We start from the raw sequence: 12,154 nt of genomic DNA, 5'->3' as shown, positions 1-12,154 counted from the left end.
AGTTAAGCTATGGAATTCTGACAACCAGATGGATCTAGATTTAGCACATGCAACAGGGCTTGTGGAAACAGCAACTGCCCACTTCTCCTCATGACAACCCCTTTAAAATACTTCACAGAAGGTCAGAGGACCCAGTTGAATGGGGTAAACAGTAGTGCAGAGAGAAGGTTCCTCTGTCTAATTTTCATGGACTCCTTTTCCTCTCAACCCCCTGAATTACAGCCTACCCTATTCAGCAGCACACATACCGACCCTTTCTGTAGCATTTTCAGGAGACAAAATGGTTGCCATGGAGAGGTGGGGAAGTTCACATCCACTAGCCCACTTACACATGTCGTAGGATATTGGTCCCATGCATGACCAATATATACTGGTCATACATATAAAGTTAAATATTCTTTCAAGAGATTTACAGAATTATCAATTAGGCACCCACATATTCCTATTGTCTGATAAGGCGGAAAATATATTTACACCCAATCCCAAAAGAATGTCTACTTGGAAGAAGTCCCACTGAACAAGTTTAAAGGTTAGTTTGCACGACATGCTGTGCTCACTTTGAATTGCAGTGCATGCCGGGTGCAATTGGCCACCACTATGAAGATGCAGCCCCCAAAGGGCTTGTCGCCCGAATCCAGCCACCTTGGGTTATCCAAAGTGTAAACAACCCTTGCATAACCCTATTACAAACTGATTAGATAGTTATCCACCTAACCGTGGAAGGCCAGATTGGGATCCCAGATTGAATTTGGCCACTGAGCCTGAGGTTCTGCACTTCTGTCCTAAATGGACCTAAATCCAGCAAGTCATAATGTCAGGTAGCATTCAAATGCTAAGTATGATATATCATAAAAGATCAAGAAACCAAGGTTCAGCAGTATTGAAATTGAGATATCATCAAAGTGTATAGAACAGAATAGCATCATTCAGGGAGAATCATAGAATAGTAGAGTTGGAAGGGGCCTATAAGGCCATCAAGTCCAACCCCCTGCTCAATGTAGGAATCCACCTTAAAGCATACCTGACAGATGACTATCCAGCTGCCTCTTGAATGCCTCTAGTGTGGGAGAGCCCACGACCTCCCTAGGTAACTGATTCCATTGTCGTACTGCTCTAACAGTCAGAAAGTTTTTCCTGATGTCCAGCCGGAATCTGGCTTCCTGTAACTTGAGCCCATTATTTCATGTCCTGCACTCTGAGATAATAGGAAAGAAATTCTGGCCATCTTCTGTGTGACAACCTTTCAAGTATTTGAAGAGTGATATCATGTCTCCCCTCAATCTTCTCTTCTCCAGGCTAAACATGCCCAGTTCTTTCAGTCTCTCCTCATAGGGCTTTGTTTCCAGAACCCTGATCATCCTTGTTACCCTTCTCTGAACCCCTGCCAGCTTGTCTGGATCCTTCTTGAAGTGTGGTGCCCAGAACTGGACGCAATACTCAAGATGAGGCCTATCCAGCGCCAAATAGAGGGGAACCAGTACTTCATGTGATTTGGAAGCTATACTTCTATTAATACAGCCCAAAATAGCATTTGCTTTTTTTGCAGCCACATCACACCGTTGGCTCATATTCAGCTTGTGATCTACAACAATTCCAAGTAACAAGAAGCCCTCCAGAGTTTTTACTCCCATTAGTCTTGGCCAACAGAGCCAATGGTGGAAGATCACGGAAGTTGTAGTCAAGAACATCTGGATGGCCACAAGTTGCCACCCCTGATTTAGATGAACTGGCCTGGACACTGTTATCATAAAACTCAAATTAATATTGGATTAAATATTCTGTAGCACACCACCAAGAGATTACTGAAATAATCTATTAAGGTACAAGTACTGAGCAAATTTTGCAAAATGGAGCTATAGTATTTTTTTAAGACGTTCAGTCAATAATTAGTTCTCTATGAAACATAGCAAATGTAGTTGCATTTCAGCCTATGACAACTGAAATAACTATCAAGAATAGTAGTAACATAAAATTACCGTATCATTAAAAATGTGAAACAAAAAAATATATAGCCCTACTCTGGGAATAATTATTTGGGGTGACAATAATTATTAGTTAAGATAGCAACAAGCCCAGGATCTTGGTATGGATGTAACACCAAACAGTCCATAGGTGAGGATTTCCTGATTTCTTTAGCCACTATTGCTGGCAGAATGAGCCAAGTGGAAGGACTTGGCCAATGTGCACTAGCATGCTTCCACGTTCCCAATAAACTAGATTTCTAAAGAATTCTGGTTTATTGTTATGTGCAAACTGGATCACTGTGGCATCTTCAGTTAAGGATCAGTTGGTAGCAGACCTAGAAAGCCCTGGAACAAAGGTCTAGCGCAGCATGAGGCAGATGCTTATGTCCCGTATCACAGGAAATCTCTGTGTATGCCAATATTAAAGAACTGGTTTTCCTGGTCTGCCATTAACTGGCTAACAGAGCGATCCTATCCCTTCACTTCAGAAATATCTCAGATATTTAGCTCAGAAATACCTCTCAAGAGGCAAATATTCATACCTGGCTTCTGATTTGAGAATTTGTTCACTGAAGGAACAGATTTATACATTAGAGTAGCACTTAAAGACTGATAGAGGAGCCAAGTCTTTCAATCTTAACCACGTGGTGTTACAACTATATATCCATACTAAGCTATGTATTTTGACGAACACTAGCTGCAAGTATAATAATAAGTAGGATTATCTACGGTTAAAAGATTGACAACTGTAGATATACAAGACTCTGTTTTGGAAACACCTTGAAAAAGACTCCTACGGAAGGACAAACAACAGAGCAGTATATTTATAAACAGATAGCCATGTAAGCCTACACTACTGGTAAATATAAAGTTCTCACTTTCTTTGCCAAGTCTATAAGCTGTTTATCAATCCTTATTACAGTGAAGAACTGCTTAAAACACCACTGATGAACAAGAGAATTTAACTTGCATTGAAATTTTATTTCTATTTCTGGTAGAACTACATATCAGAAAGAAGCTTATATAATGCTTTTTATTTATTTCTGAAAGATATGAATGATACAAATACAAATTATGGCAAAACTGAAAAGAATATGGAAGGACTAACAGTGGAAGATAAGGATCTGTTTCACTTAAATATGTATATTTTCCAAAATTTGCAGTGTGGTTTAGTACTTCTTGGCTGCATTTGCATTGCAGAACATAAGATTGAACATGATTGTCCAGACTCTTCCTGCTCTAATCAATCACGATGCTTCATTACAGGAGAGAAGCATCCTATAAGCAAGGGGCGACTTGTGGCAGGTGTCCTGGGGTCTAAAAACTGGGGAATTTCTTTTCTCTGGCCCTCAGCTCCCAATCTCAGAAGAATTTTGCACCTGCTGTTAGCAAGGCATTCTCCCCTTGCTTATAATAGCAAGCGTGATGGAACCAAACAGCTTTTAATCACTCATCTGCCACAGGATGCTCTGTTTGTAGTGCAACAGATCCAGCCCAGGATAGGATTGAATTCTAAAGCAATAAACTTGCACACACTTACTTGGGAGTAAGTCCATTGAACTCAATGGGACATACTTGCAAGTGTAAACGTACAGAATCAGAGTGGAAGTCTCAAAAGTAGTCAGCTGGTAAATCTGTAAACAACATCATAGACTAAGAGAAAACATGGGGATGCATGCCATTTCCCTGCTTATTTGCATTAACAAGACTATAAAAGAACCTACGTAAAATGAAGGTTTTTTGCAGTGATGATAATATGCAGTTAAAAGATGAAAAGATAGCAACTTCCTCAGACGATTAACAAAGCACAGTGCCAATTTTGACAGCAGTTTAAAATTACTTATCCTTATTGCTTTAAAAATGCATCTGACTGTGTCATATATCCCAAATCTTGAACCAAAACATACACAAGTAAGACAAAAAAAAAGTAAAGTTTTAACTGAATCCCATAGACATTGATTATAAAGCTGCAGAATTTAAATTCTAAATTGTATTCAGTGACTGGTTCTGTTAAAATGGCTTTTTATAATCATTCTAAATTGTCCCCAAAGAGAAAACATGACATTCCATTGCTTTAAAATGGCCTAAAGTTACTAACTTTTCTTATTTGTAAGTTACTGAAATGCAAACATACACACAATTTGTTATAACTAAATTTATTTTAACTGATGATGCCAAGATGCAATGGATGGAAATGTAGTTCAGACTCAATTGTAAAGTGCTCAGATGCAAATTGAGCTAAAACGAAACTAGATAGCCATGATGAATATAAATGAACGAAAAGATAAAAATGTATCTAAAAAAAGAAGAATATTTGTTAAGTGTTTTTAAAACAGAATTGCCACATTTAAGAGTCTTGCTTCGAACATTTGTTGAAGTTACAAAACTCTCTAGGCTTACAACCATGTTGAAATTTGGATCTGCAACACTTACAAAACATTTTTTAAATGTGCTGTTTAAATTGTGGATCTTTTTGGATAATGGGATTGTCAATTATCCTTTGTGGTTTTAAAAAATGATAGAGTACCTGTGCGCTGAGCTTAGGGCACTCTTTCTTCTTCTGTTCTTGATTCTTTCCTACTGCAGCAGCACAGATGACAAGCAGACTCCAGAGATGCAGGGCTTGCATACAGGCTGCCAACAAAAACCAAGCAAACCGCTTAAGAAATGGTCTGCCACATTAGCCAATCTTCAGTATTTCTGTGTATAAATATGGTATACACAGAGATTAATCTGAATATTTCCTGAATTATCCACATATATTCATATCTATAAACAGTTTTCAATCATCAACCCACAAATCCATGTTTTTTTCTTTTAATTTGTATTTAAAAACACTAAATCCTATGCATGTTTACTTGAAATAAATTGCATTGTGTTTAATAGAGCTTACTCCTAGGAAGTGTGCATAGGATTACAACATAAAGCTTTAATCCTATGCATACTTATTGGGGAATAAGACACAATGAACACAGGATTGTTCATTGCATGATTTTTTAGCAAAGATGTACAGGATTGCACTGCATGATTTTTAGAATCTGTAGCAAACTATCAAAATAAGATAAAATGCCACAAAGCTGATAATACTGTCTTGAAAGCAGTAGCTCTGTTTACAACTTACCGGACGGGCTTGCTGAGGCAGCTGCTGCTGCAGCAGCCAAAAGAAAATTCTTCCTGCTAAGTAAACACTAATATAGCAGCACAAGGTGCAGCTGAGGGTGTTTCCAAAAGCAGCCTGACTAATCCCTGGGCAACACACACACACCATGCCCTGTGACGTACATCAGGAAGGCACGGCTCAACAATCTGGCCTGTCAGATTTACAGATGATCTGCTGCAACACCAACAACACAACCTCAGCCCTCCAAAGAACAGGCAGCTCTGACTGATGCAGCTGGCAAACTGGGATTGCTGTCACAAGGAGGTGGCACTTATATGGAAAATAAAATCCTACTTAAAAAATCAAATCCTTGTATTATAAATATTTTCTAACTTGCTGTGAGACTTACTGGAATGAATAATATTTCCATCTTATTTTGCTAAAGCTGCCTAGAGTATTGACAAGAGAGGAAGAAAATCTTTAATAAATATTTATAATAATTCTAATTACAATCATGAATTGGAAGTTAAGAAGGTTGGTTTGAATAAGGAGACCCAATTTGCTTTCAACACGTATAAAACAATAAGGGCAAATTTAGAAAAAACCCAACCTTAGGTTAAAGCAAAGGTGAGCAGACTTCAGGTTTGTAAGAACATCATTGTTTTTCACTAGAATTCCAAGGTCCATCAACTGGAGCCACTCACCTGAGCACAATAATGGCTCAGGTGAGTGGATGGAGAAGCATTTGAAATAGCCTCCACATGAAAACAGCAGAACGGCCGTGTCAAAGAGCAGAAGGCTTGAAAGCTACTTGGCACAGTAGTCCCTGGGATGTCCATGAGGGCAATTGCAGACAACTCTCCCTATTCATATTACCCACAAAGATGCATGCTGAATCCACCTTTAGGGTCAGCACAAGTGATTTGCTATTAAGACAGTACAACCTTTTTTCTGAGGTGGTAAATTCTAACATGGGTGTGTGTGTGTGTGTGTGCAATGTGTACTTTCAAATAACATTTCTTCACTTGAACTGAGGGTTTAGTTCCATGACAGCAGGTTACACTATTCCAAGTGATAGGTTGTACTGTCATTAAAAGAAGCTATAACAAAAGAGCAAAATGCCTCAAATGAAGGACATCACATTTTCTGTCAAGAATGAAATGAAGCGATATAGTAAACAAAGCCAGTGTATTTTTAAAGAGTGTATATAGGGTATAGCTTCTGCCCTAAGAATAATGAGGACATTTCAAAATTCATAACAGTTAAATCAGAGTTATCCCTGACAAGAGGAATACTTAAAGAGGTTTATCAGCATTACAATTTATCTATAGGAATGCTTCAGGTGAAATTATGGCACAGAGTTACATTTCAAAGGTTTTTCTGAAAATAAAGAAAATTTCCCATGACAAGATTATTAGCTTGTAAGATTTCTAATAATAAACCCCATATATTAATTTCTTCATACTAACACTTATTAAAGTTTTTCAAGAGTGAATCAGTGTCAAATTAAATCTTTGTCAACTATAAGGTATGATGATAAACCGACATGGCATAAGCTGAACAGCCACCATAGGATTTCAGAGTATGCTAGAGTTTAGAACTGTAAACAATGATAAAGGTGGTGTGTTATCAGCACCACATACTGAAATTGATATGATGGGCTGGGGGGAAGTCTCTTAATGCCACAGGTTGAACACTGAAGAATATTTCAGAAATTTGAAGTCATGGTAAATTTCAGATGTAGGCAAAAGGTCGAAAGGTTTAAGAGGTTATCACTTCATGATTAGGCCAATCTGCACAAAAAGTGGCAAGACAAAGAGTCTCCTTTAGAAAATTTTCCACAGCAAGGCTGGAATAACTTACTGGAATAAACAAAAGCAACTCAACTCCCCTTATTTCTGAAATCCTATTTTTGTTAAGAAAATCTAATTCCTAAAAGTGATCACTATTTGAAACCTAGTTTAAAGATTACCAGACTTTAGAATCTGCATTTGCTATTTTGATCTGAAATCAAATAATTTTAGAGCGATGCAAAGTCACAAATTTGCACAGTGTGTGTGTGTGTGTATGAGCTTAACCAAGTTTTGTGCAATGTCTCTGGGGCTTCAACTAGGAACATCATGGCCTGAGGGGCTGACACCAATGGTGAGTTATCTAGGACTGTGTGTACTCAGATCTCTGAGCCCTACTCAGATACAGCAAAGGAACAGCAAAGGAACAGGGGCAAGCATGTATGAGCTCCTGCAACTGGCAAGCATTATGAAAACCTCTGGTTTGACCAGTGTGACATTTATACTAGGAGCTTGGCCTTCTGCCTTGCTTAGTTAACAGAGCATTATCTTCTGCTGGTTGCACTTCATGCTCTATTTTAAGCCCTTGTCCTTACCCTGGACTCCAGAAACAGCTCAATACCAAGTTTTGGCTCTAGCAACAGATCTCGGGGACCTTGGGTTGGAAAATACATACTCCAGCTGTTGATTTACCCTGCACAAACCTACCATGACATTGACTAACTCCCAATGCATGCTGAAAGACATAACTCTCCAGTGTCAACAAAGGCCTCTGGGGAAAAATCACTTATAAGATTCAAAAGTTTGAATGATTCATAAGATTGAAGAGGGCTATTTATTTTTTGCATAAGAGGGCTAAAAAGAAACTTTTCTACCAAGTATTAAAAAACATTTAATCACTTTCGATGGGAAAATTTCCTTTGAATTTAAAAGACATGTTCACCAAGACCTTATAGTATTTTTCTTTGTGAAAAAACACCCAAACACCACCTGAAGTTTAAATCTAACACCAGTGAAAGTAACCTAAACAGCCATTATGAACATACTGCAGTTCATGCCATATCAGTAACGCTTTAGTCCAGGACATATAAATAAAAGTGTTCACGGCCAAACAAAATAGCAGGAGCCACTTATTTATATTCCAATTTAATTATATTTGAAAATCCTAGCAGACCATGTACACATTAAGAATAATACTTAAGGCATCCTCAAAATATTATCTAGTCTTTTGTAATATAAGATCAGATTTTCCCTAGAAGTGAAGTAGGGAAAAAAGGAGTCCAAATCTGTTAGTTGATTTTTAAGTATCAAATCACTTTGTCACCATCTTAAAGATTATGCTAAAATTCAACTAGCAGCCTCTGTTCTTTTATGATGTATAAGGTTATGATGTATGTACTAGAATAAGTATTTTTTGTATTTGAAATAATGCAAAACTAGACTGGAAATAAACAGCTAACAACATTGGCTCCAGCAAAGTTCTGTGAACACTTTCCAATCTGCCTTAGTACTTATTTTACTTGGGGAAGATCAAAAAAACAGGAGGAGAAAATCTTAAGACATCTTTAATACTTACTTTACCTTGGACAATAACCATAATAAGTTTTAAAGGCATCAGACTAATACAGCAATAAAGATAATTTGTAGCGATTATTTGTGCGAAAATAACAGGGGGGGAAATACAAAATATTGTATTTTAACGGTTTATCTTTTGTTAATCACCTCCCAAGCTTTGGGTATTGGATGTCATAGAAATGTAATAAATAAAGAAATACCACCACATCCACTCCAGTTCAATACAAAGAAAATCCAATTACTTGCCAGGCGTTATTCCTCATATTACATATTATTCTAGGAATAACTGAACTGTTTGTATAGAATGATGCCAAATGTTTTAAAAAGTTTGAATCTATATTAATATTAAAAGTAAATGCTATTGGTTTCTGAATTATGCAGAAAATGTAATTGACATTATTTCTTTTGGAATAACAGTGAATAGTCCTGAGTGAAGAAAATTTAACTTAAAAGATATATTTCCTATAAAGAATCTAGAGGCAGTGTTCTTCATTGCAAGGCCTGAGGGCCACTAGTGGTTCCTGGTCACTTCAACTGCTCATTCAGCAGGGGGTCTCCAGCTTTACCCTGTTGTTTAATTTAGTGGTGGGCCAGCTGCTATGAACTGGGCTACTGGAGGAGGATTTGGGAATGGGGAATCAGGAGACTTGCTGCTCCTCATCTGTAGGATGGGGGTTGGGGGAAGAGGAGAACACAAGAGAAAACAACCAATTACCTATGGGAGGGGAGGAGACCAAGGGGGGATCTACACTACTGCTTTAAAGCGCTTTATAACAGTTTTGACAACTGTTGGGGCCCAGGACACACTGCATATACAGTTTTCAAAACGTTTTCAAAGTGCTTTAAGGCGCTTTAAAAGACGTTGTGTAGATCCCCCCCAAAAGTCAAAGAACAATGTGATTTTTAGCTGCACTGATGCAATGCACAGGCCTCAGTGGCAGTACCTGGAAATAAAGTGGCTCTTGCTTAAAAAATAGTGAATATCACTGATCTACAGACTTATGTACAAGAAAAAGGGAGATGTCAGGATGCTCTGGACAACTTTATTGTAAACAAGCCCAACGCGTTTCAGCCTCTTGCTTTCTCTTATGCGTTCTTCAAGGGGTTGTAACAATGTCTTCAGAAATTGGACACAAGACAACTTGTTGTAAATAATTTCTGCAGACATTGTTGCAACTCCCTGAAAAGAGGCAGAAACATGTTGGGCTTGTTCACAATAAAGCATCTTGAGACATTTCTCTCTTGTTCATCTTGGATGCTTACCCGCCTTGCACCTATAGCCTTATGCAACAATTTCAGAGCAAAATATTTGAGGAGTGTATATCTGAGGCGGGGTGGGGGCTTTTCAATGAACAACTTAAAGGTAGCTCACAAGTCTTTAAAGTGTAGTTCTCCAGGAACATTGCGAATGAGTGCACATTTGCAAAAGTCAACAGACACAGGGATACTAGCATCTACATTCAACCAACAAAATGACCTTTCTCACTTGTGACTCAAATTGCAACTATAAGTCAGCACATTTGTAGTAACTATCAAGACTCTAGAAAGAATCAGTTTACAAAGAAACTAGGGCAGTCCAAAGGGTACCGTTAGTCCTCCCACAGCAGTGATATCCCTAGGCTTTCTAAGGCTGAACTCCTACATGTCTTACTACGAAGTAAGTGGGACATATTTAGGACTGAGTGGCCATAACCTGTATTATTTCAAAACACCAGATTACAAAGTTGATGTACTAAATACCATTTCTCAAAGCAACAACAACAGCCAATTGAAAATACCACTTCCTTTTAAAAAATAAATAAGCCAACTGGCTTTAGTTTGAATGGTGAGAAGTCATAACCCACACAAAGAAACACAATCAGACTTTGTACTTACTTAAGAAAGGAACAAACAAATTTGGTATGTTCAAGCCATCACTTTTTCCACACTAATTGGAACGAAGTCCAACAGAGAGATATTGTGGGATGAAACTCCAAAGAGCAGAAATATTTAGTGAAAAGTTACTGAAATACTGGGAAGAGGCATGCCAAATTGTGGACCAGCATATCCTTGCATAATAATGGATTGCTTTGTCATTACCCACTATCCCTGGACAACAAACTTCAACTGGGCAATTCATTCTGCACTCTAGCAGTTCTCTCTGGGCATAGTCATCCCCCTCTCCTACAACCACTGCTGCCTTCTTTGCCCAAACAAGTTACATGGCCACTTTCGGCCATCCTTCCATACATACGCATGCATACCCCTTCGCTCAGTACCCTGGCCTGTGTGCAGTCTTTCCCCCTTTTACACAGGCAGGAGTCATTATAATCGAAGTAAAATACCAAATGAAGTCACATCAGTTTATTAAAGTGTACATAATCCAGCCTCTCTTGTATATTAGTTCTCTGCTGTCATAGGCACTCAAGCTTGCATAGGAGAAAGCCCTGCTGAGTTTTTCCTCAGTGCAGCTCATAGGGGCAAGAGGTATTTGGAAGAATCCCCAAATACAGCCTAGTACTTTCCTCTTCTAATGATATCCTATGTACCTGCTGGCAAAGCAGATCAAGAAAAGACACACAGACTTACAAACATGGATTCTTCGGTTTCTGGGAACTGAAATGGGAGCCCAAAAACCACCGGCCCCACCTTCTTGCAGTACATGTGGGTCTCAAAAATGGAGCATGGAAAGTGTGAAAAGGGGACACGTCCCTGAGGTGGGGAGGAGACTGCAGAAGCTGCTTTATGCAGCTTCCTATCGGGTCTCCAGGCCCCTTTCTTCTCCCTCCCCAAAGCCCTGCCTAGATGGATCCCCTCTGTGTTCCAGCTGCCCCACATAGGATAGTGAGCAGCCTTCGATTTCGGAGTCTGGTGACTATCTGGATATGATTCCACCCATATTTCTTGTATCAGGCTTCAGCGCTTAATTCCTATTCTTTTTTAGCATTTAATAGTTTACTCAATTTCTATCTTGTTATTTTAATTTTAATATGCACTAGGTTTTCATATTTTATTGATACATCTGATTGTTACACAATAACTTGAATGCCCATGCACCTTTGAGGAAGTTTAGAAATATTAATAATCTCTCTGCACTGCTCACAAATATTCAAAGGATATACAGTCTTAGAACAAAGCCTTTAGCCCAATTTGAGTCTTGATTGTACCCTGCTCCCTATGAACGTAATAGGAGGTACTGGTCTTCAGCCCACAGAGTAACAGAATTGCACTTGTTTATTATCGCAAGAGGCTGCAATCAAAGGGTTTCAGGTGCTTCAATCTTTTCACAAATGCTTCCATTGTTGTTTCAGAATACAGCAGCATAAACATTTGCCAATCCCATCTTTTCCAGCAGAAGTTTAAGATTTACTTAACCAGGTTTGCAACAACAGTCAAGGGAATAAAACTAAGTAATTTTCTTTAGAGAGCAAGAAGTGGGAATTCAAGTATGGCAATCAACAATAATGCGCAGGTTTTTGTTTTTACTAAGATTAGAATCCTAATCATGCCAAACAATGATTAAGGAAATTTAACTATGATTTGGTTAGATTTCCGAACTGATAAACCAAACTTACAGACACTGCTATTCCCTCAGGGGGCAATTATTTATGGTTTGTTATGCATAGGATGGCACTCCTATGCTGAACCTAGTTGCCATTTGTTTCAATGAGTAGGCTCCAACGTGGCCAAAGCCATCAAGGAATAGAGTCCAGGAATTATATTTTGGCTGTACATGTACAATTTGT

At 38.4% G+C, this 12,154-nt stretch overlaps 1 protein-coding gene across 4 annotated transcripts in view; it reads right to left on the bottom strand.

Annotated features, from left to right (window-relative positions):
* NT5C3A (5'-nucleotidase, cytosolic IIIA) overlaps nt 1-12,154 on the bottom strand; it is a 30,259-nt gene that overhangs the window by 13,172 nt on the left and 4,933 nt on the right. For 2 of the 4 annotated variants that reach the window (XM_063129878.1, XM_063129871.1), the window contains exon 2: nt 4,492-4,598. The exons of 1 other annotated variant lie outside the window; for it this stretch is intronic. In XM_063129878.1, coding sequence (XP_062985948.1) covers nt 4,492-4,593 — 102 coding nt within the window. In that variant the 5' untranslated portion in view covers nt 4,594-4,598. Of the gene's footprint in view, nt 1-4,491; nt 4,599-5,085; nt 5,172-12,154 lie in introns of those variants that run through there. One more of the 4 variants, XM_063129863.1, reaches the window with a different exon arrangement.

Source organism: Elgaria multicarinata, chromosome 1 (genome assembly GCF_023053635.1).
Source record: "Elgaria multicarinata webbii isolate HBS135686 ecotype San Diego chromosome 1, rElgMul1.1.pri, whole genome shotgun sequence".
NCBI lineage: Eukaryota > Metazoa > Chordata > Lepidosauria > Squamata > Anguidae > Elgaria > Elgaria multicarinata.
This window is presented reverse-complemented; position numbering and strand designations above follow the sequence as displayed.